The sequence below is a fragment of the Centrocercus urophasianus genome, unplaced genomic scaffold, assembly GCF_019232065.1.
Source record: "Centrocercus urophasianus isolate 14NV4802_14NV808 unplaced genomic scaffold, USGS_Curo_1.0 seq_9, whole genome shotgun sequence".
Taxonomy (NCBI): Eukaryota; Metazoa; Chordata; class Aves; order Galliformes; family Phasianidae; genus Centrocercus; species Centrocercus urophasianus.
In genome coordinates this window covers 33,165,681-33,190,426 of record NW_024885532.1, presented here as the reverse complement: position 1 = coordinate 33,190,426, position 24,746 = coordinate 33,165,681, and the positions used below count along the sequence as shown (strand labels likewise).

General features: G+C 38.4%; 1 protein-coding gene across 2 annotated transcripts in view; it reads right to left on the bottom strand.

Moving 5' to 3' along the window:
• XPO4 (exportin 4) overlaps positions 1 to 24,746 on the bottom strand; it is a 76,771-nt gene that overhangs the window by 19,264 nt on the left and 32,761 nt on the right. For both annotated transcript variants that reach the window (XM_042838925.1, XM_042838926.1), the window contains exons 5-12: positions 19,120 to 19,236; positions 18,249 to 18,402; positions 10,664 to 10,776; positions 8,095 to 8,252; positions 7,658 to 7,832; positions 3,614 to 3,790; positions 1,265 to 1,407; positions 1,006 to 1,151 (exon numbers count right to left, since the gene is read on the bottom strand). In XM_042838925.1, coding sequence (XP_042694859.1) covers positions 1,006 to 1,151; positions 1,265 to 1,407; positions 3,614 to 3,790; positions 7,658 to 7,832; positions 8,095 to 8,252; positions 10,664 to 10,776; positions 18,249 to 18,402; positions 19,120 to 19,236 — 1,183 coding nt within the window. The remainder of the gene's footprint in view (positions 1 to 1,005; positions 1,152 to 1,264; positions 1,408 to 3,613; positions 3,791 to 7,657; positions 7,833 to 8,094; positions 8,253 to 10,663; positions 10,777 to 18,248; positions 18,403 to 19,119; positions 19,237 to 24,746) is intronic.

Below are 24,746 nucleotides of genomic sequence, written 5' to 3'. Positions count from 1 at the left end.
AAATAAGACAGGGAAAACTTTTAGTACGTGAAGTAAACACATCAAGTACTGCAGCCAATTCAGCTATTGGGAAAAAATATATACACATTTTGCAGTCACTATTATCTCTGTTAAGTAATAAGAACAAGCAGTTGATTTTACAGCTTCCCTAGTAAGTCCATCTCATTTGGGACTTCTGCTCTGCTAACATTTCAAATCTCCTTTTAACTTTCTGACATCAAACTCACTACTGCAAAGTTCTCCTTGCATAGCAACAGCAGATCAGGTCAAGCAAGGATTTTCACAATACTCTAGTCAGGCTAACTAATATTAATTCCAGATTCACAGTTTTCATTGTCTGATCTCATAACCATCTGAGATATGAACACAAACTTCATCTCACAGTGATACAAAAGTATTATAAACACTTTTATGCCAACATCTGAGAGCAAGTTAAACAGCAGGCGTTCAAAAAGACCCCACAAAACATTTCATAAAGTGTACATTTCTTTTAATGAAATACAGACACTATCTTTGCTAATATTACATTTTGCAAACAGATGTAAGATAATGCCATCTAAAAATCAAAAATGAAAAGGTTCTAAATTTAAGTTCTCTGAAATAGCAAAATGCCAGGGCATGGACAAACAGCCCTGAGAGATTCTGGAACTTACTTCTGGCACCACCAAGTAATATTGCTATCCAGATCTCACGTGGATTACCTCACAAAGCCGTATGACCCCCAGACATTACAGCTGAAACCATGAACAGACCAATTTCTCGAATACGTTGACTGGTAACATTTCAGAAGTCTATGACAAAATTATTAATGGGAATTTCCAAAGGATGTACTTCATGTAAAGATGCCATAAATCTTTTAAAGACAACTTCTGTGTTACTGCAGACAGGTGAATTGTAAGCATATACCATTTACCAGCAGGTGACATGCAAAGATTTTTCTTTCCTGAGGTGTTGCAGCTGCTATAGCAATATCAGAATAAGCTCTACTTAACACTGTTCACTAACCTGTGACTAAAATAAGCCAATGAATATCCTCATACAGGTCATCAAGCACTTTATTGTCAATTGAGCCTGATGCAGGTGAGGCAAGCAACTGCTGCTGATGTCTTTGCAACTGACCATGGAGCCTTGTCACTCGGTCTTCTAATAAACTGTGGACAAACCATAATAAAATAACTTCACTGTTTTTAAACTGTTTCAGCAAAGACAAGTTTTTCCAATTAGACAAATTTATTTGTTTGTATTCATGGCCATTGTCCTGTACCTTGTAAGAAGAGGTATACAGTGTTCTGCAGCAATTCTTCCTAGCATGCCAACACTGGCCAGCTGGTCACAGAACTGGTCTCTGTCGTCCTCCTGCAGTTCACTGATTTCTTCTTCTTCCCGAGAGGCCACACCATTGGCAGTCTGGTGTTATTTCAACAAAAACAGAAGCAACCAATTCACGTTACATTCACTACAATTCTTTACCACAGGACTTCTCTATGTTATTTTGGCTTCTGTGTCACAGAAACGCAAGACTCACACTACATTAGATGCAGAAGAAATAAACAGAAGAGTACATAAGGCTTTATATTGTCTTGAAATAATAATTTCACAAACTTATCATGAAACAGCAAATTCAGTTCATTGTATATTTGCTGCCTTTTCCAGTAGTGCTCTCAAGTCAAAAGAATCACCGCTAGTGAAAAGAATCACAGAGTCACAGAATGGCCAGGGTTGGAAGGGACCTCAAGGATCATGAATCTCCAACCCCCCTGACACATGCAGGGCCACCAACCTCCACATTTAATGCTAAATCAAAGATAGAAGTTATGAAAATTGATGCTCATTAATAGAATAAGAGCAGACTGGACAGCAGAACAGTTTCTTTAATCACATACATAAATAAGCTTGGTCAAGCATCCACTGCTGTAGGTACAGTATAGCAATGACTCTGGCTCATAGGGATGGTCTGCAAACCCAATGAACAGGAGTCTGCTAAAATACATGTAGATGTGGATTTCAAAACACGTAATCAGGCCAAGAACCATTTGAAACACTGGGACTTCCACATCCTATTCATTAGCCAAAGATACTCTTCCTCTGAGATCTTACTTAGATCACAAGAGGAAGAATTTTTCAAAACGAAGTGAAAATCACCTTCTATTTTCTATTTTCTAATATTTTCTATAACTCACTGCTTGAGAAAACAAAAAATCTCAGTTTTAGAAGTTTATTTCTTACTGATGCAGTAGGTGCAGCGTTTGATTTCTCAAAGTATATCTTGATTACAAAATACCAAAATAATTACAAGACTGTTTTCTTGAGGAGATGAATCATATGTAGAAATCACATATCAATCTTACACGTGTTTTTAAGAAATCCCTTGAAGAATGACAGAATTTACATAAATTACAAACTCAAGCACAAGTGGTGGAGAAAGCCATCATTCTCCATTGTTTTTGCAAAGGCTCTGGAAAATTAAATCCAAACAATTTCTTACCTAACGTGCTTTTAACCCATATTTTCTTTATCTAACCCACCAAATCATTCTCTTTTGGCAACTTCAAAGTCGCAGCTGTTTACTGAAGAGTGAGTCTGGTCTCAAGGCAGAGACTGAAAGTTCCTGTTACTGCTTTGATATCGAACAAGAAGCATTCTAAAATGCCAGCTGTGGCTTTTAAAAGGTTACCCATGGGATAAATGACTTATCTCACAGAATGACATGAATTAACCTGTGGATACAAGCTATGTCAAGACCGCCTGATATGAATGCAAAGTTCTCTTGTGAAATATTTGTCTCTGTTTTGGCACTGTTATTACCATCTGTTGCATATCAAGATATCAGAATTAGGTTTTATACAATGATTTTCAGAGTGAGGTATCTTAAGTAACTTTGCACAGCATCAATTTAAGTTAATGTAGTTATTGAATCAAATCTCTGCAATAATTAATTCATTCAGTACCTACATCCAAGTTTCAGTGCCATAATCTATTTCAGAGAGATCCATACTCCTGGCAAAGAAGTTAACTTGCTTTCTTTCTCAAAGATTCAGCAACTAGTCAAGTTAATTTTGTTTTTCCTCTAGAAGAGTCACTCATAAAAATTCAGTAGGGAAGTCACGTACCATTTTATCCAAAAGAATGTAAATTTCATGTTTCTTCTAGACCGAGCATGTTATTCTGTATTTCCCTATATATTTATGCATGTCAGTTACACTTCAGTTGGAAGGTAACAAAAGCATACAAGGCTTCCAATGTCACGGAAGATTTTTACTATGACTCTAGGCAAGAGAAGGACAGTCAAAGGTTTGGTCACTGCATGGGCAGCGAGGATCAGTAGGATGCAGATCAAGTTGAGTAACAGGTTTTTTTTGTTTTTGTTTTTAAAGGTATTTTTCATCTTTGTATTCCTTCATTTACTTTTCATAATGAGAGAAACAGACTGGAAAAAGAGCCTCTGAGTAACAGACTCTTTCAGCATTTTTTCATCTCCAGTCAAAGTCACAAGCAGTAATTCTACAACTACCTTCTTCGAGCTACATAAAGAAGCACAAAACAAAATAAAACAAAAAAAACATGAGTTAGTTGCCATATATTATCAGCAAGAACTACTAGAGCAAGGGCTTACCAAATTCCTTGTACCATCAGGAGCAGCTAGATGGCACTGAATGTAAGAATTAAAGACCTGAACAGCATGTTGGGTAAAGAAACCCTTATGGAAATGTTTGTCATCTTGTACCAAAGTAAGCCAAGATTCCAGCAACTTATCATATGCTTCCATATATACCATGTCATCTTTATCAAGCTGTAAAGAGATGAAAGAAACAAAATAAAATCTTATTTCCTAAACTAAATCAGAGGAACATACTCATTCTCATTATTATTACTCATTATTATTTTACAGATGTCCTTCTAATTGTGAAACAATTAAAAAAGTAATCACAAAGCCTTTTCAAGGATAGTCATAAATAAATCAGAAAGAATTGAAGTAATGCATTAAAAAAAAAAAAATCAGTGCTGCTTTGTTAGGGTTTAAAAATCTGTTGGTGTTTAGTTTGTTTTTTTCTTCTACTGTTCAAAATCAAACTAGTCTTAAGTTAAGCCTTTAGTGCATGACTACCTAAATACAGGCACTACCAGGCTCCCTCTATGATGATTCCAAGCATCTCAGGTCATTTTAGAAACTACAAATAATTGAGCAATATCTGTTTAATTAATTAGATAAAAAGAACAAGTGCATATAGATTAATATTATTTCAAACATTGTGGAATACAAGAGAGAGAAGAGATTACAACTCTGTTATGAAAGAAATTGTTGTTATGACTGCATATGTTAAAGAAACCCCACTACAGGTAGTCCATTTTGATGAAACACAATGTCTCCTTTTGTGAAGGATAAAAAGAGAGTAGAATTCTATAGAATAAGCCCTGCACCTCCAATTGTTTAGTGCATTTTAACTGCTATTCATGTATGTTTACATGAGGCACTCAAATTGGCATAAGGAAATTCACATCTGGAAAACAAAACTCCTGGGTTACAGGCAAGCTAGAGAACCCAGATAGCAAAGGGATTGTTTCTTTTCAAAAGGACATTTAATACATTTCCCCCCACACACACTTTATGCAAAAATTAATCTTCAGTAAATACCAACTGCAAATAATTTAAATATGAACATACGGACACATTTGCTTGTACTGCAGGACGTTTCTTGCCTCTAAAAAGTCTTATCAACTTTTATCCAACAAGATTGCTCACAAATTACTCTGAGATAGCAAAGCTTACTAAAAGGATTTCTTGATGAAATACAGAGATCTAAAGGCCTCAGTCACGTTCCACACAGAAGAATTCCTGACTTTCAGAGAAGTTACAAACACGGCCGCATGAACAAAGAAAAAGAAAACACTGGCTGGATGACTGACTAAGGGAAAATACCACGTTGTAAGCATTTCAAGGTATCTTCACAGCATCCTTCTGTAACTGCAATGCAGTTATAGTTACAGAAACTAAAGTATGGCACACTGATGCAAGTCTGAAAACAAAAAAAATGGAGAGAGAGACCGAAACTGTATTCAGTGCTAACTTAAAGTAAATTTATGACTCACATAACATGTCTTATTTAAAATTTGGCTACATTCATTGAATCACCAAACATCTTGACTTGAATGTTTATAAAATGTACATACAATAAGAATCCAGAGCATAATGCAGTAAGCAATGTTCTTTTACTAGTGACAAAGCAATTCAATTTGAAAGGGCAATTATCACACAAAAATGATGTTAACAACTGATTATATTTTCCTAAGGAAGCCAGGACTAGTGAGTTCAGGACTCAAGATGTTTAGGAGAGGTGAGGTGCAACAAGTAAGGCCAATGCTTAAAATGTCTAGGATGGGAAAGGTGAACTCATACTTCTTCCCTTGTAGACTGCAGACCAATCCTGAGCATGGCTGAAGCTTGCTGTTCTCCAGCAGCAGAGCTGCTCAGGCAGGTGTTTCAACTTCCCTCAGCAGCCAGGTAAGCATAAAACAACATCTGAACATGATTTTTGGATTGTGTTTTCCTCTCTCTCCCCCCCTTGGTTGAATATCAATATTAGCAACAGCAGCAAGTACTGTCAGCAACAGCTTCTGACTCTGTGCCAAGACACATATTGCTTTGAAGTGGTTTGCAGATTACAGCTTGGGACCTCCTGATTTTGACAGTTTCAATAGCAGTCTTCTGGCTGAGCTGATCCCCTGTGTCTGATGGGGTTTCTGCAACATTTGTACAAGCTGTTCTGCTGGCAGAAATATGGGAAAAACAGCTTGTCCCACCAGCAAAACTTTGCTGTGTACACTTGCCTGTGTTATGCTGCATTTTAGAATTCTGACAAGCTGCAGGAATATTATCTCAGGATTCTACTGAGTCCAAAACACATGGTTTTCTATTTTTCACCAAGAACTCTCAATTGCACATAAGCTCACAGGGAATCTCAGCAAGAAGCTTAGGATAGAATATTGACCACAGCTTGGACTTTCCTAAGCTATAAGATTGCTTTCAGTGATGCAAACCAGATCCAGCAACATCCTTCTACAGTCAGAGCACACCATACCATTACACCATCTGTGTAAGTGAACAACAGCTTGAAATTCTCCACAGTGCACTTCGCTGCTGACACACTGTTCAGGTATAGGAATTATTTTTGAAGACCCAACACCACACAATTCTGTAATCATTCTGGAGATAAAGAAACAACATGACGTTTACATCTCAACTTCACATCTGTTACACCTATGATACAGTAAAGTGATGAATATGTAACCTTTCCTTTAAAGAGAGAATTTTTACTTCATGCTGTGGCAAAGTCCTGCACAGTCCTCTTTCTGATGTTGCTGGATCTGATAACACTGAATATAACACTGAAAAAATTGCCTTCAGCAAAAACAACGGGATGATACAAGTGTAGGCAGCCACTGCTCAGTAGGCATCAGTGGTCACAGCCATCTCCAAAACAAACTCTGTACCCACAATGGTACAAGCTGCCACAGGCTTCTGCTGGGACGAGAAGTATTGAGCTGGCAGCTTCCACCAAGCGCTGCTTTAGAGAAAAAACAAGGCTGCATAAAACAAGAGACTACCTGAGGAAATGTATATCCTCTAGCCCCCCTCATTTAAATGATAGCTATCTGTGGTTTTGCAGAACCTTTCTGTAAAGGTTCTAGGGCTTCCAGTCTAAATGAAAACTGGGCCAGAAGTATTGCATTTTAACCTTACGGCATAGTTCTCAAGCACTGCAAGCAATGCTAATATTAATACACCTGTGATTTTCAGTAAAGAAATGTGTCTGTCAACTTTATAATTAAATACTTCTGTAATAATTTTCCAACTCAATTATTAAGCCTGGTCAATATAGAGAACTCAAAAAAAGTAATTGTTAACGCTAACAGCAAAAAACTGGCTGCTACTGTGATAGTTTCATTTTAAAATAAATAACTACTCCATATAAGTAGTTCAGGTGCAACATTTGCCTTAATTCTTATGGGCTTTTTACAATCAATTCCATTCCCCTAGATGTTTTTATTTAATGCAGTTTCTGGAAGGACAAGACTTACCCCTAACCCAGCTGATCTTTAATGTTACAACCAAAGTCTGTAGAACAGCAGAAAGTCCTCTGAAGTACAGATATGTACATGGAATTACTGCTTGAGTCATGCCAGTAACACAGGGATTATTGGAGCTGCTCTCTGTATAGGGTTAACAACAGACCTTAACAGCTATATTCACTTCAAACAGAAGTTCCTGCCTGTAGAACCCCCACTGTGTAAATATCAGTCTGTCCATTTGCTCAGGTTGTCACTTCAAGCTTTTGTGTCTGTAACAAGTTCATTATCTACAACACTTCTCACAGAAGTCCTACAACAGCAACTGAGCAACATTTAAAGACTTTCCTACTTTTTCAGTGTACCTGTTATTTTAAAAATGAAGATATGAAGCAGTGCTTTAAATCCATAGTTTGAAAGATGCAGAGCATTACATTATGCAAAAGCAAAATTATCTCAGATGTGATTTCAGAAACAACTAGAACAAAAGCACTGAATTTCACAACACTTAATGACAAAAGAACCAAATTCTCACTCCTTATTACAAGGAGAGGGAAACAGAAAAGACTATTTGTTGAGAATGGATACTTACCACTTCTTCCAAGGCAGCGCTTCTTCCAAAAGAACAAGTGAGATGGGCGAGGCAGTTAACAAATGAAGAGAAAAGTTCATTTGGAATGGCAGTTAAAATATTGCGAGGAAATACAGTTATCAGGTTGCTGATAATACTGGAAATTCCAACTGCTTCAGAGTCTTCTATTTCAATTCTATAGATAGAAATAAGAGTTACTTTTCTGCCATTAAGAAAAATGCTAAAAGCCAATTGATTTCGCCGATTCCTTTCAAATGAATCCATCTATATAAGAAGTACCTACTTCCAGATGCAGTTTTTAAATTTCAGGAATCCAAAAGTAAAGACAGATTATACCTAGAAATAAGCAAGTCATAACAGTTCTCCACAAACACACACTGCGCTCTGAACTAAAGCTTAAAAGATGTCATCTAAATTTAGAGAGCAGGCATACATACCCATTGATAGTATTCAGTAATCCCTCAATGAAATGTGCCAGGTAATCAATTTGTGAACCTTCGTCAGGAAAGACTGAGCCATGCAGAGATGCCAGCTGTGCCAGACACTGTAATGAATCTTGGGCCATATCTGTATCTTCTCTGATTTTTCGGTGTACCTTTCAGGAAGTGAGATAGTTAGCAATACATGGAAAATAGGGAGTTCTTACAACAGTCACATGGCTCTCAATCCAAAAGAGCACGCACCAAAAAAAGCTTATTATAACTTCTATGATTCTATTCAGTCCGAAATGCAAGGGTTCCTACAGCTCTCTGAAGCACAGCCAATGACAAGACTGGGACTTGGTTTGCAAAGTCGCAAGCCTCCAATTAACTCGCTGAAACCAACGTTTAGTTAATCTTACCTACATTTTGAAAATTGAACTCAGTACCGAATGTTATATCTTAAAGAGAGAAACAGATGCCAGCCAGTCAGACATACTGCTCCTGCTAAAAACAGCAATAATGACAGTCATCTCTATTATGCTAACTATGCCTCGGCTACGGAGTCTTGCTAAAGTTAGTCAACAAGTTCAATCAAGATTATACAGATGCTTCTTTAGCAGAGGTAAACATTGAAGACAGACGAAAATGAATGCATCACTTCCTTGGCAACACCCTTACATTATACAAGGCCAAGTCATCTTCTCTCATTTCTGTGGCATGTTACATCACTACTTCTGCTGGTAAGATGCTCAAATCTGCCAATATTTCGGTGACCAAATTGTCACTACCTTACTTCAGTTATCAGCTATGGATTTTTTAGAGTTTTCTTAAGCTCACTCTTCCATGTTTTCACATAAGGTTTACTCAAAAAATGTAGGGTAGCTTCTTCCCCCCTTTCCCCCCCATACCAATTTATGTAAATTACAAATATCATGAAGTCTAGTTAAAACACTTCCCATTTGTGGTATTCCAGTTTCAGCTTCTCACAATTTGCAACTAGCTAACCTCTGCGAGATCAAACTGCCAGGTGAAACAAGCCCTAACGCAGAAATACCCCTTCTAACACGCATCCTACATTATGTTGAGATCAGAAGTGAAGGCTTCCTCTTTAACATGGCAGTCTTGCCAAGTTTTGCAAGGTTATTAAAATTTCTTAGATCAGATATATGCATATGAACAACCACCATTCACTCACAATACTTCAAATAGGAACCTAATACCAACAGCCTCAAGCATGGCAAATCAGGAATCTAAAACCAAAACTGACAGCACACTGCCCTGGCTAGCCTTCATTCAAAAATAATCAAACCCAGGTCTGCTATGGTTGCTATTAAATAAAATACAAATGCAATAAAACAATTCTGCATGTTATTTAAAACAAAATCCTTATCATAAGTACATACTGGTCTCCCAAACTAGCTAAAGAGAGATATTTAACTCAGACAGCTTTATATTATTAAACGAGGAAGGGTTAACATATAAGCCAAAAAGTTATTTGCATGTGGAGGTTCACAGCTGACAGTAGCAACTGTCTGGATAGCCTGGACAGCTGTTCCAATTGTGAGGAGCTGCTAAGAGTTCTGCCACTGATTTTTTTCACCTTTTTAGAACTGCTGGAACAGAAAAACTTAGTTAAAAAAAATTTCCAAAATGTCCCACCAAGTACGGACGTGTACCCAAACATGTATCAGACAACTCAAGCACCACAGGAGATTGCCATTTACTTCCTCTAGTAAAAGCTTTGCTCCCGCTTCGAACACACTGCTTCTCCACTTTGCAAGAACAAAGTAGCTTGAAAATGCTGAATTCTCAGGTCCTCAGAGATTTAACATAAAATAGCAGAGTAAGCTAACTCATAAGCCAATACATGCAGCAGCAGCAACTTTGAGTTGAACAAAGACTAACAACTTCTCCCCCAAAATGGGGGGAAGAAAGAACATTACTTATAAGAGTTCTATTATCAGACTTCTTTTTAAAGGATAGGAAGTGAATATGGCATTCCCTCTCCCTGCTTCACCTCTTCCCTTTCACTCCTAACAAAATCTCTTTTGATTTAGCATGCTTGGATTCACTTTGTACTGGGGTAAGAGATGCAGAATCCTGTATGCGGAACTGGCCAGAACAGTGCAATTACATTACTAATGTTCAGCTGCTCTGTTAAGCAATTGTTCTAATATCAGATAATAACCCCACACACACCCTCTTGATCCTTTTTCTCTTTTTTTTTCCTTTTTTTTTTTTTTGAGAGCTGTTACACCTTATCTGAAAGATATAATTTATCACCGCTTACAATGCCTGGTTTCATTTAGTATTGGAATCTATTTCCCAAAGCACTAAACATACAGCTTAGATAACTATATACTTCTTATTTAACAGTTATCAATTTAAGACAATTTATAGGCAAAACACATATCTGGTAACCTAAGAAAAACACAATAGTTCTGCTCACTTTGACAAATTGGCTGAAATGAAGGGAAACAGTCCTACCTGATGCAAAAGGAAGGATCCAACAACAAAGCTTTATAACAAGAAGGAGCTGCTTTCCCTGTGGTCTGGACTATGAAAGTTGAAGAATGAAACTTACTGTAAAGAAAAGCTCCATAACTCTGCTGTCCAGGAGGGTCTCACGCCAGGATTCTGTTGGCTTTAGCATCACATTTTGTGAGGATTCAAACATAGCTATATAATGTCTGCCCAGTTATCTGGTGTCAAGGTCAACAATAACATTCCTACTTGGCTTTAAAAAAATCCTAGATACAACAGGATCCATTCAGAAAGAATGTAATGGAAACAAACTTTAAGCCTCTTCACATACACAGCATAATTCATGCATGAGGCCAAGGAATAAAAGGTATTAAGTATTGAAAAAAAGAATGCTCCAGGAATGTTAGATAACAGTTTGATCATAATTATGAGACATACCATAGTGATATGATCACTTTGATAACCAGGGTGTCTAATGTGACACAGCGAGAAGGGAAAAAAGCAACCGCAATTAACAGGTGGTAAAATTTATGCAAAATGGGAAATCATTTCCTAAAAAATTTTCCTGGCAGCTTTTAAAAAGGCCTTACGAGAGCTAAAGATAGCCCACTGAAATCCATATCCCATTTTTCTAAATAGCCAAATATGCATCCCAGAACGCAGATATGTTAGCCTTGCATTAATCGACATTTTTCATCACGCTGTGAAGAACAAAAGCATAAGGCACCACAAGGTACTGCCACAGCAAACATATGCTTGCTTGAGACCCATATAAAAGTGTCCACTCCGCAGTGAAGCTACGACTTTGCTGCACTCCTTCCAGCTATTACCATACGTTCTGGCATCATTTAGCTTTTAGGAAATTCTGCCAGTGCTCCAGAAAAAAAAAAATAACAGAGACATGAGCAAAACCACTTGAACAAGCATGTGGCATTCTTTGTCAGTCTGATCACAGAGAAGCATTTATCAAAGGGTTTTGAAAGTCCTTCCTTCTGACACCCTTCAATCCAAAGAGCAGAAGTTTAACACACGAGTTATGTTTTCATTTGTCTTTTGAAAGCCCTTCGCTGCTCCCTCTGATCCCTTTGTAAGCCAACATCAGAAAAAGTGCAGCATGCTCAACTGCATATAACTGGTCCTGAACACGTCTGCAGTGTGAAGTCATCAGGCGTTACAAAAAATAATTTTATCAAAATGTATTTATACCTCTGAATGAAAATACATTTTTACAAATAGTACCACACAGGAAAGAAAGCAGGCCCCTGGCAATCTGATGAGCTTTAAGAGAACATACATAAAGCAAGCATCTAGTTTCAGACAAAGCACTGTGATGCAAGGCAGAAGGCACAATTTTAGGTCCTCCGTGTTCTACCAGTCCATGAGCTCCCAACAACCACAGAGCACTTCCAAAAACAGCCACTTTTTCCATGGCACAGCACACTGCAATGCAGGAGAACAATCATGGATTTTCATTAGCACAAAAACCAAAAACAAGACATCTTCACAATTTTCAATACTATCAACGTGTGTTGAACAATAACAGATCTGCATTATTTCATTTCAAGCAGAGTAAAAAAAAACATAACAATAATAAAAAATCAGAGTTGGCTATTTTACTTCCATCTGAAATAGAAATGTCATGTAGGGATTCAGAAGTGCTTCAGTTCTTCCAGATAAAAATAAAATTTATCATGTGCATCCTCTGTCAGGAGTAATATCACAAGTCAAAACTAATTTAATCAACTCTGGCACTTTAAATCATCTTTTTTTTTCCCCCTTCCCCTTCCCCTATTTGGAATATTCTTGAAAAAACACTTCAACAGTCTTTATTTACAAGACCGTCCTTTGCCTTAACGCTGCAGTGTAAGACTGACATCAGCACCAAAAGGTTATTGATTGATTATCAGTCTGAAAATCAACTTGCTCATCACTTGTTTGTGCTCACAGAGGGGACCAGCTACATACCACTTTTGACGTGGAATGGAAGAAGGGCCGATTTGCTGTCGGTATTTTAACAAGCCTCAGTATTTAGTGGCCCTTTCCTGTTATTTTTAGTTCCGTTTCTCATGCTAATGGACTGATGACACATCTGACAATAGTAATCTGTGGGTAAACTATCTGTTCATTAAACAACACAAATTATACCTGCACCCATTACCAAGATTTTACATCTATTTTCTGCTCCACACTTGGTGAATGCAAACACGACCACAAGCTGGGTGTGGAGATGCTTTCTACCACGAAATACCAAAACTTCAGCCCTATTAACAGCAGCCCAGATGTGTCAAACCTGAAAAAAATGGCACTGAATTACCTAGCACATGGCATGGTTGTGGTGAGAAGTGTCACCTTCATCAAGAAAATGCATTAACACGTACCAAGCTCTACTGAAAAGAGTAGCAATGTAACTAGATGCCTTCCAGCACGATACACCTCTGATGTTTCTCGATTAGAGCCTATAGAAGAAGAGGAGATGCCAGTGTTCAAGAAGGAGGTTCTTCTGTCTTTGATGAAATTCACATATGTAGCCATTAGCGTTACATTTGGGCTTTGTTTCACAAACACGAGAAAAAAGAAAAACATGTTTTAAAATGCTAAGTTTAACTTACAGTTAATATAAAAAACTTCTATATGTTTCTTGTTGGAACACAGTAACAGAAAGAAAAGGTAAAAAAACCTGTAATTTTCTTCACAGTCTTTGCCTCGCTTCCAGGAGGAGACTGATGAGTGATTGTGAATAACAAAATATTTCACATCCATGGCCATGGAGAATCATAGTATTTCAAGATGTCCAAAAATTCTAACATTTGCAAATGGTTCCCAAAGTTTCAGGTTCTTTTTTTCCCCACTGTGAGAGGCGAGGCAAGGCAAGGCTTGTCCTGGCACCATGAAAGAGTTTAGGAACTCAAAACCCGAGGCTAAGTATTCTGACAGACTCCAATTCACAAATTTGTCCACAGTAGTGAAAAACTCAGAAATGGAAGAAAAACCCACGGAATGGCAACGACTGATTATTTTTTTTTTCTTAAGTTATTTTAATTGCTTAACCTTTGTTGTCTGGAAAATTTCTGGAGAGCTTTATATCAGTCTTTGACTTACACCTCACAATAAAAATGCACTAGAAAGGTAACTGCTTGATATCCACCACACACTGTTAGAATGCTAATATACTGCTTGTATTTGTATTTTTTAAACTTCCCCTTGCTTGCTAGCCAGTCAGCCAAGCATATAGGATGAATTAAGAGCAAGTTGAAAAAGACATGCAGAGGCTTGCTGCCCCCTATGGAGAATACCTTCACAAATCTGCATGTAATTCACACTCTTAGGAAACAGATTCAGCATTCATGAGAAAGAAAGAGTGTTTTAGCATTCAGTTGTTAAAATACAAGTATTGCTATCAGTGGAACAACTATCTGATATGGGAAGCACCAGATTCAGATTGCATCTACAGAACAACAACCTAAGAGGCACAGGAAGCCCTCAGCTAACTTTAAAACCAGTCACTTCTTGCTGGTGGTGTAGCCATGCCTACATGAAGTCTCAAGTGGACCACCAAGGGGATTTGCAGCTCACACTGAAACTTGTTATCCCTACTAACATTCGCTACAACGATACAGCTCCACATCTCTCTTATGCTTAAACCACCGATGCAGAAGGGACTGCTATGGAGACGCCCACCCTTCCTCTACACACTGCTTACCAACCAAAAAGCTGACGAACTTCTAAGCAGTAGAGATATCCAAGTTAATTTTCACTTCAGAGAGATGAAACTGATAAATGTAAAAGACAGATCTCTCTTTTGCTCTTTCTTCAACACAGCTGTTTTAGTTATACTGAATTTTACTTCCTATTCCAAACAGCCAGGACAGTATTTTCATCTACCAGATAAAAACTGTATTAAATGTTGGATGATCCCAGGCTGCCAGCAAACAAGACAGCACTGCTGCTGAAGGAAACCCACATTGCCTCTCCTCAGCACAGGCTCATTTCTGCCACTGTTCAACAAATCAAAGTCAGGGCCTCACCCTGGTAGAAGGAAGTATTTAACCACCCTGCTCAGTGACACACTCATGGGAGGCACTGGAACAGGATGCTTTTTCAGCAGCAAAGCCAACTCAAATAATTCCTCAAAACAAATCTGGAGGCTTTTTTTTTTTTCTTTTTAGCATTCTGTGTGTTTTTCACACACTTCCATTATGCATAGCAGATGCTACCAATCAAGGTTGGACTAACTCCAAGTCTTCAACTTCAACTATATTGTTCACAGGATCTCCCAGAGAGAGATCTCTCATTCTGGCTTGAGATATTTTCACAGAGATTTGAAGAGCTTGTTCCTCTAAAAGCATGGCTGAGGAACACATACTGAAAACAGAGTTCAGATCAGACAAAAGCTTCAGTCAGTTCATACAATTGTTGCACCATTCATTTTCATGGAATGTCAGTGATGCGCATTACTGGAGCACTTCCCATAGGTTTATGTAACCTGTATTTTAAATTCAATTCCCAATTCTACATTCACTTGAAAACTTGCCAGCTTGCCTCCAAGCAAGAAGAGGCACCAAATCGAAGAACTAAAGCTGAAGTTCCTCTCTGTTCATGTACTATTAGCACCTTTACAAAAAACCTGTGCCTTTATGAATGAAATAATGCACAAACAGTTTTGTAACAGGTACCAAACATCCTCATTTAGATGAGAGATTGCAGGACAAAAGGTTATGTTTTGATAAAGAACTCCTATATTCGAGGGCATCTGTCCAAAGTCCATTAGAACATGGCTGCCGAGAGCAGATATATCCTAAAGAAGTGAGAAACTCTCTAGGGGCAAAAGAATATAAACTATAATTATGTCCTGAATCCATAGGAGAAGTTATATGCCCATGTCAAAATGCATTAGAGCCTACCAACACACACCTCCCTAACTGGATGGACACTCAATGCAACGTATTAAGAGAGGGGTCCTTGAAGGCACTCTACCTCTTAGTACCCATCACTTGCACATCCTTAACCAATTAGAACACTTATTTAAGAAAAGATGCAGTTAAAACAAGTTCCATCCAAGCAAACAATATTAAACAAACGGTGCTGTGCTGTGACAACAGTGAAAAAAGAAACCCTACAGAAGCCAACATGCCACAACTGCCACACGCTCTCGGTGCAAAACAGGAATTCTATGCTATTGTCTTTTCCAAGAGTACTGCCAAAAGCCTCAAACATCTGCAAATACCAGTGAACCAATACCACAAGGTAACAGATGAAAGCAACAAGAGATGATTGCCTATGTGTTAGAAAATGAAATTGAAGCAATTGCACATGACTGAAGGCCTCCTGGGTCACTGTGTCCTGCCTGCAGCAGGCACTGCACTCTATGACACTCAAAAATGTTCCAGCTTAGGAGTAGGTATGTCCCAGCCTCTCTTCTTTCACTGCTCTAAGAAGGTGAGTATTCCAGAATGCAAGTACCAGCTTTTCTCGCTGGTAACTGACAGCTCACATTCACTAAGGCTCTTCTGTTATAGTAGCTGGCAGCATTGCCTAAGACTACATTTAACAATGCAAGATACACTGAGTGATCCTGAGTGACAGCACTTCTCAGTTTTTTTTATTCCCTCCCCTTGGAGATACCAGAATTGTGCAAGAGGTTACAAAGAGACACCACTATGCTGCAGGGAATACTGAGAATCGTTATTATCTTGCCAAAGGAATATGAACCAGAGGAAAAAAAAGTTATATATGTGGACACAATGGGTCACTTTACTCCATGCTTTAGGTATTATATTTATGCCCATTGCTTTGGCGTGTGTGCTGTCAAGATTTGGAAAGAGGATACCAACTGATCAATCAATGCAGCAATTCTTATGTTCTTGTGTAATGTGCTATCTATTTAGGAATTGCAGCCAAGTTAAACTTCACTGCCGAGAGCCAACAATCAACAGCAACTTTTTAAACCAGTCTTTGTAAGGGAGATCCACACCACTACAAGCTACAGCCACCTTAACAGCTACCAAGTCTTACTTAAGACCCACTTTTCTCAGAGACGATTAAAGCTATACCAAATTCTGTGAAAACAGTTCGCTAAATAGAGGAGGGAGACCAAAATCAGTGCAGTAATTTTACAGCAAATTGAAATGCCCAGTGGTAGAAAGCTGTAAGATAGGACAGAAGTTACGAAAAGATTAGACATAAAGCCACATAAGAGCACTTGTGGTGGTACAGCACCAGAACCCAGCCTCCAGAAGTGGCCAGAATTTGTTTAACAGCAGCAGTATCTTTTGAAAACCACAACTCCAAGGCTTGACTAAATTGTTACTGACATCTTGCTTGTATATCTAGTTCCACCACTGCAAAACTCAAGGTTATGACTGAGCACTCCTGAAAAGAAACCTAGAGCTTTTCCTTCCAAACTGTAACATCATCAGTACTCATGACTGCATCAGATGTTTCCACTGAGCAAGACTATAAAACAGAAGAAACTACCTCCAAACACCACTGCACAATACAAGGGCATTTCCTATCTATTTAAAATGACTGCTTTAAAAACAGAAGTGTCCACACATTATTGGAATTCTTACAAGTCCCAAACCCTCTCCTAAAAACTTTTGTAAATGTAATCATTTCACTCTAATCTCAGTTTCATAAGCATGTGCAATAAATTACTCTCTGGTCCCCTGCCAAATCATTCCATCCATGATATTTTCCAGAAAGACAATATTAACTGGCACTCTCCTTTATTAAAGAAGAATAAGTACATTTTAAATAAATTTCACTTTTGCTGTTCATCACATAATGAACAGATTCAAAGACAACAGACACAGATGCTGCCTTCTGATTGTCAAATGAGAGAAGAGAAATAAAATGCTATGCAGAAGATTCGAAGGCAACATAAGATTCCTGCAGTACGTGCAACTTCGTTGAATTTATTCAGAAGGTTTTAAGAAGTTTATAAAGGAGCTTAAAAGTTTGGGTGTTGGTAAGTCTGCTGAGCATCTGCAAGATGAGGCAGCAGCTATCAAAAGAGGTGTCAATGCTGTATGCCAAGTGATGCCTTACCTTTATGTTTCTACTATATTCTTCTAGCCCGTTTTTCAGGCCAAGCATTTCCACTCTTCTTCCTTCTTTCACTAAGGCTCACTCTCTGATTATTATATTCCTATTTCCTTTCCATCTCTACATTTCCCCTGAACTTTCTTAATGAACACACACCACAAAGATACGAAAGTGGAATAAACTGCACCAGTGTGTTGGCAAAAAAATACATATTTCCTCCCAGCAAAAGAGAAGAAATGGAATCTGTTGGGCATGCACGTTCCTAAATTGGGCACTTAACTGCCCCACTCCAAATTAAACACAGCTGAGATCTCTTCCCTGTTTTGTCCTGCAGTAAGGCAGAGGGTTGCGCTTTCCCTCTCCTTCACAGCAACAACAGACACACCAAATGGACCATCAGCTCAGAACTGAGAGCTGCTCTTGAACTACTTTTGTCTTTTGTATAAAATACTTTAATGAAAAGTAACAGTAGTTCCTATATGTAAGCGTGTTTTAAGCAAGCACAGGGATCACCAAGAGTATTAATGGAAGAAAACATGCTGCTTATAAAATTTACATTTTTCTCTTCTCACAAAGACTTATCACCCGTTAGAACATGACCCAACTCATCTGAAATGAAGGGCCTGAGGCAAAAAGGATATAATTCGGAGGAAGGAAGTTCCAGCTTAAGACCTGATTGGCTAGTGCAAGATAACGCTGAAACACTGAAGACATCTGAGCATTGAGGTTTTCACGTCTGCTGAATTCCTGAAGTACCTCTACTGTGAGCATGAAGATCTGCCGCAGATCGTCCTCCTACAGTTGGGATGGACACAATATGTTAGAGTCTCTCAGTCTGTTCTGTTCCCACCCTATTTTTCATTGAAAAATAGATAATAACCCAAAGTTGACAGTCAGAACCCCAACTTATTTGCCAAAATTAATGCAACATGTCTGTAAATAACAAAAAAAGAAAAATATTATCATAAGTACTAGTTTTAGAAGAAAAACTTAACAATATCTCTAACAATTGGTGAAGGAGGGGTTGATCTTTGACACAAAAAAGTTGGTAAATTATTCCACAACAGTCAGAGTTTAAAGCGATGCCTTCACAAAAACATTTCTGCCTGGCCAAACAATACATGTGAGACAACCAGACTACACCATCTGCAATAATATTTTTAAATACATAGCTCTCCTTGGCTTTAAACCAAATCTATATTTAAGACTATCATTGTTCCACAGAGTGTTCGTTTTGTTTGCAATTGGTAGCCAAGGAATTAAAGAGTCCAACCATGTAAAGATCTGTAGCTCTACATTGACAAAACAGGCAAAAAGGGATGGCACTTTTTGACACAATTATCAATTTTTCCAAAGTAGCCAATATCTGTATTTATAATACAGAGTAATCCAATTAAATGCAATCAAACATGCACTGTAGATGAATGCCCCAGGGGCAAGAAAATACTTCCGCTTTTTAACATTTAAATTTTAGAAATATAGGTAGCATATATTGATACAGAAGTACTTTACCTGAAATATACGTTTACAGTTACCATGGAACTCCATGCTTAGTCCAATGTTGCTGGTTTTACTTGAACTTGAGAACTCGCTCAACAACGCCGTTAAAATGGAACAGGCCAAAGTTTGCTATAAAGAAAATAAAGTGAAGTAATTTAACTAAAAGATGTCCAATAATTTAACACCATTTACAGTCTTTCAGTCTGTTTGTTAGCATATTCCTGTGGCTATTACTTCAATTTTTCATAAGACAAAGCACAGTAACTCAAGCTTTCAGGTGTACAGACACTAGGGTGAGCCATCTCTGGGATCATCCAAGTTCCATCCTTAAAAAAGAGATTCAAGAATTTGAGCAGCATAAAAAAAAACAACTAAGCACCTGTGCAACCATCATTACAAAATGAAAGCAAATGTAATCAATTTGCCAGCCTATTTATTTTCTCCCACTGTACACACAGCTTTACAGATTCAAGGAAGATTCAGCTTCCTGTATTTTCTATCCAATAGTTCATTGTAAACTTTGTTGTGGCCCTCCCTTGCATTTGCTACACTTACTAAGTTGATACATGATCATCATTAAATTTACACCACAGAAAGTGAAACAACCTACTCAAAAACAGAACCTGCAGTACATCATTTACTACAGCTCTCCCATCAAAAAAGGGAGGAATACACAGAATGCTCCAATAATTGAAAGCTTTTCCAAGCTTCCCTCCAAAGAACAAGCTCCACAAGCCTCAGGAAGAACCTTTAGAGCTACTCCTTTAGAATGATGTCCCCAGAGCAGTATAAAAGTGAGTAAGGAAAAGACATGTTAATTTTAGAGAAACAGATCCACGGAGAAAGGAATCTAAGTATCTTCTTCACTCTGAAAATTTAAGGTAAATCGAATGCTTATTCTAAAACACAACTTAAAAGCTATCCTTCCTTTATGAAACACATTGCTCCAGCCACAGTTGCTGCTTTTTTGAAATAAAAAAGCTTTTTTTTTCCCTGATATCGAAGTTCAGCAACCATCATCACTAGTTTGAATGTATTTCTGTAACTGTTCACTACACACAAAGGAAAGTAAATAACATAGTGAGGATACAACAAGTACTTTAGAAGTGTGCCATGTGCTACCATAACAAGCACCACGGAAACTTATACTGATGAAATGAAAACACTTTTTGTTAAATAGATGTTCTTAACAAAAAATTTCCGTATTAATGGCTATACTCCTAGACTGTTTGGAGCCAAGGTGCCAGGGATGGACAGAGGGATAGGAATTGTTAAAGGGTCATGCATGCCAGCAAGTGTCCAGGGGTTAAACAGAAATATGCACACTACCTCTGAACACCCGAAAGATTAAAGTGGAGATGATACTATTTATGCAAGCTCATACAACAGCTGAGACCAGTGCCATCCACCCACCAACTGCAACATCTTTGTTCAGAAATGCCTCTGAAGTCAGTACCTTGACCCCCCCAGACAACTAGTTATCTTAGCTAGTATACACTAAATTAACATTCTTACTGGCTAAATAAATCCCAGACAGATCAAACATAGCAGCTTCCTGATACTAGACGGCTGTTCTTTTCTGCTGCATAATAAAGCTGTACATTGGGCCAGCATGTTGTTAATCAGTTGCTAAATCCACATTTTCCCATTTTAAAGAAATTTCAAGTGGATTATTTCTCATCTACTTGCTCATGACAAAAGCAACAGTTATTCAGTGAAAAGCATCACACTTCAATCTGGTCCAGCAAAAGTGCAATTCTCTCAGTCCTATACAAGATGTAAGATACTTCTAACTAGCTCAAACATTTCAGTAGTTTCTTTCCAAATTTCTGTGTAAGCTATTTCATTATTTCACTATTTCTGTGTAAGTAATTAACACAAATGCTAGGTTTGAGTTGATGTAAAAATTAACGTCTAATCTCTAACTAAAGGCTAACACTGACTTTCAAGTTCAATATTTGAAGTTCCATATGGAAAGAATTAATCTGTAGGGAAAAAAAAACACCACTGACCCAACCCCACAAAAATACCCGAAGTTTGGCTCTAGAACAATGCTTCAGATAAGAATACATGTTTTTAGAGAAATAATCCCAAGTTGCCAGAGAACACTGCCCAATTTCAATCTGCACCAGGAGTTGCAGAAGCCTCACGAGGCACCCTAAATACTTCAATACAGACTTCACTTTATGCTTCAATTACAAACACGCGGATACTTTTCAGCTCTGAAAAGTACTGATGCAAGGCCATCATTAGTTGTAATCACAGATCTGCATGGTTTGGGTACTCCAAGATTACTACATGATGTTTGTGACTGCAATGGTACAACAGCTCTGGACAAAGCTGAGACCCATCTGGTCAATAGCACAGACACCCTCACGGCAAGCTGCCGCTATGAGAGCACAGCACAGGCAGAGCAGTGGTGCAGACCCTATGGCTAGCTGCCAATTGCTGGAAAAAATCACTGAGCTGGAATTAGAGGTAAGGAGCAAATAGCAAGCTGAAGTGGACATTTTCTCCTATTGCTTTCTCTGATTTGTTTATATGGCATAAAGCCACATATCTGCTCTGTTCAGACAGTAACATGCTATAGCACGGAAAAAAATTGTGTCCTGGATGTTTTTACTCTGCTTTTCTCCTGATCTCAAAGAGAAATTTAAAATGAAAGACAAATGTTATGACTGATGGTGAAAGCTCTTCAAAGATACAGAGAGCAGCAGATGCAGCTAGGCCTGAGGGAGTCTGCCATGGGCCCGAAGAAAAAGCTACAGCAGCAACACTGACTTCAGCAACAGCTACTTCAGGTAGATCAGATACTACTCCAAGCACAGGGAAGAAAAGCCTCAGATTATCATCATAGAATGGCTTGTGTTGGAAATGATCTTAAAGCCCACCCAGATCCAGCGTGCTGCCGTGTGTTCAGCGCTGCCCCCCACCAGCTGAGGCTGCCCAGGGCCCCATCCAACCTGGCTCCGAGTGCCTTCAGGGATGGGGCACACAAAGCTCCTGAGCAGCCTGTGCCTCACTGCCCTCTGAGTAAAGAATTTCCTCCTAATATCTAACCTAAATCTCCTCCCTTTTAGTTTAAAGCCATTCCCCCTTGTGCTATCATTATCTCCCTACACAAAAAGACAGCCTTCTTCCTGTTTACTGTGTTACCGCAGGTCTGTGCTCTTTATTCCTTCCAGCATCCCAGCTCATAGCAAACACCACACACTGCATCCCTCTATCCTCCCTTCCTCCTTCCCCAAATCCTGCATTCCCAGACTCCTGCCAACACCTTCACCTTGGTACGTTCATTCCTGGAATCCTGCCTCGTTCCCCCCTCATCCCAAGGCCTCCGCAGGCTCCGTGTGCCCTTCTGTTGCCATCTGCACATGCCAATTGCTTCTCTGAGGATGTGGAAATGTGCCCCGATAGCCACGCTATCATTACAACAGAAGGCCAAAGGAAAGATCTCCACTCCAAACTTAAGCTCTATGGCAGCAGCAGGCAGAGGAGATTGCTGGATGCTGGTTTTCCAACAGGCAGATGTGAACCTCCCAGAGCTCAGTTTGAAGGCAAAGTATAGGAGCTGCCCCTCATCTGCAGCCTGCCTGGGCAATTCATAGCATGTACACAGAGCTGCACACAAAACAACCCCAAAACTCCCATAAAACTGTCATAAGATGATATTAATTAACATAAACTGCTATGCATAGCAGCAAGACTGCAATTTTTATAAGAATATTGAAAGACAAACTAATTAAAAGAATGTGTGTCTTGCCATCCATTAAACTCTCCTGAAAGCACAGAAACATACTTCAGATCTTCTGCAACAAAGCTTCTTCAAACTTTGCTGAAACTTTATTTTATGAAAAAAAGTTTTACTTTCATAAAACTTCACTTTATGAAGACTAATTCCACTACAGGTTAGTAAGTAAAATTTTGAAATACAGTTTTTGAATTTACATGCATGTTTGGTACGAAGACACACAGCCTATCAACACAAATACAGTCTGTGGTACTAGAAGAAATACTTAAAATATCTGAAAAGCAACATTATCTCGTGTAAATACTAAACTGTTCTGCACTGTGAAATTCAATTACTCCCTCTAACATAATACATTTGAACAAACTTATAAGTTGTTGGTTTTTTTTTAAATTAATACTTCACATATGCTTTCTGCCATGCCACAGAACAGATGACAATAATACCACACAGTAACAAGTACAAAATGCGCATGATGCTGGGCATCCTATTTAAAGTCAGATCTGAATGTCTGTTGCCCAGAAAGGCCATTAACTTCACTCCAGTACGAGTATACCTCCAAACCTAGCTTGACTCACTTGCTAGCAATTGCACTAGTTCTGTCACAAGTACATACCCAAACAATAACCCCATCTAACAAAATAAAATACCTCTCTTGTTGAGAGCCTCTGAGAATAGCTTGGCACTCACCCCAGTTAGCTTTATTACCAGAAATAAACTTTATGAAAGATCGCTATACATAAAATAGACTCTCAGCTGCTCAAACAGAAGATCAATGGGACTTGAGATAAGAGATTAACTTGGCAATCAGACACCCAGTAGTGACATCGTTTTAGTGATTTTCTTTTTAAACTGCTCTCATAAAACACAGACGCTACAGAAGGGCCACACACCATTTGAACAGTAATCTTTTATGCATAATTCATAAAACTCAGATGCCATAAGAAAATGCAACTTATTCCTCCAAATGGAATGTCCCCTACAACAAAAGCTAAAGCCATAATGTTTGAAGGGATTTCACACTTGTGCCTGGACTGCCAATGGAATAAATGAACTGCTTCATTGGAGTAGTTAGGTTACAAAGCATCTGAAAGAAAGAAGAGTTCAAATGTGGCTTAGGAAAAAATGGACATGTGGTACACCAGCTCCAAGGCAGAAAAGTCAACTGACAAAGCAGAACAAACTACACCACTTAAAATGTTTTCTCTGTTCTGAAATTCTGAGCAGAGAATCAGCTAGCTCATCACAGACTTCATTTGATTGTTCATTCCACTATGAAAACCTGAAATATCAGGCAATCCACAAACTCGCATACTCTGCAATGTCACTGACACCCACAGAAAAAGTAGTTTTAAAAGACTGAAGATCTCAATTGCACAGAGTAAATTACAAAATCAACCCTGTTATATTAACTTGTTGCCAGACTGAATGTATATTTATAGGACTTTTGTCTCCACTCTTAAAACAGTTACTGAAACCAAAGGGAAGTGCCAAGAAGCATTTAGTAGCATTCCTAAATCAGCTAGTTTTAACCTGTGTAAAGCAGGAAGAAGAGGCAGAGTTTGCTGTGGTGCTCATAGGTGATAAAATTCTGTGGTGAGAATATGTCAAAACCAGTTTTACCAAATAAGCTGTTTAAAGAAAGCCTTCCTTAATAAAGGAGGTAACAGACATCTTCCTTGATTTTCCTAATATGTTCAGAGTAAATCCCCAAAACATAAACTGCAACTCCAAATGGAAAGGTAGCAGTGAACAGGACAGTGACAGGACTAAAAGAAATGACATTATGAACACACAGTAACCAGGGCTACTTGGGCTTTTCAACTTGTAAGTACCATTGCAGTGGGAAAACAGCAGAAAATCCACCAGGAGCTGAAGTAGCAGCTGCCCC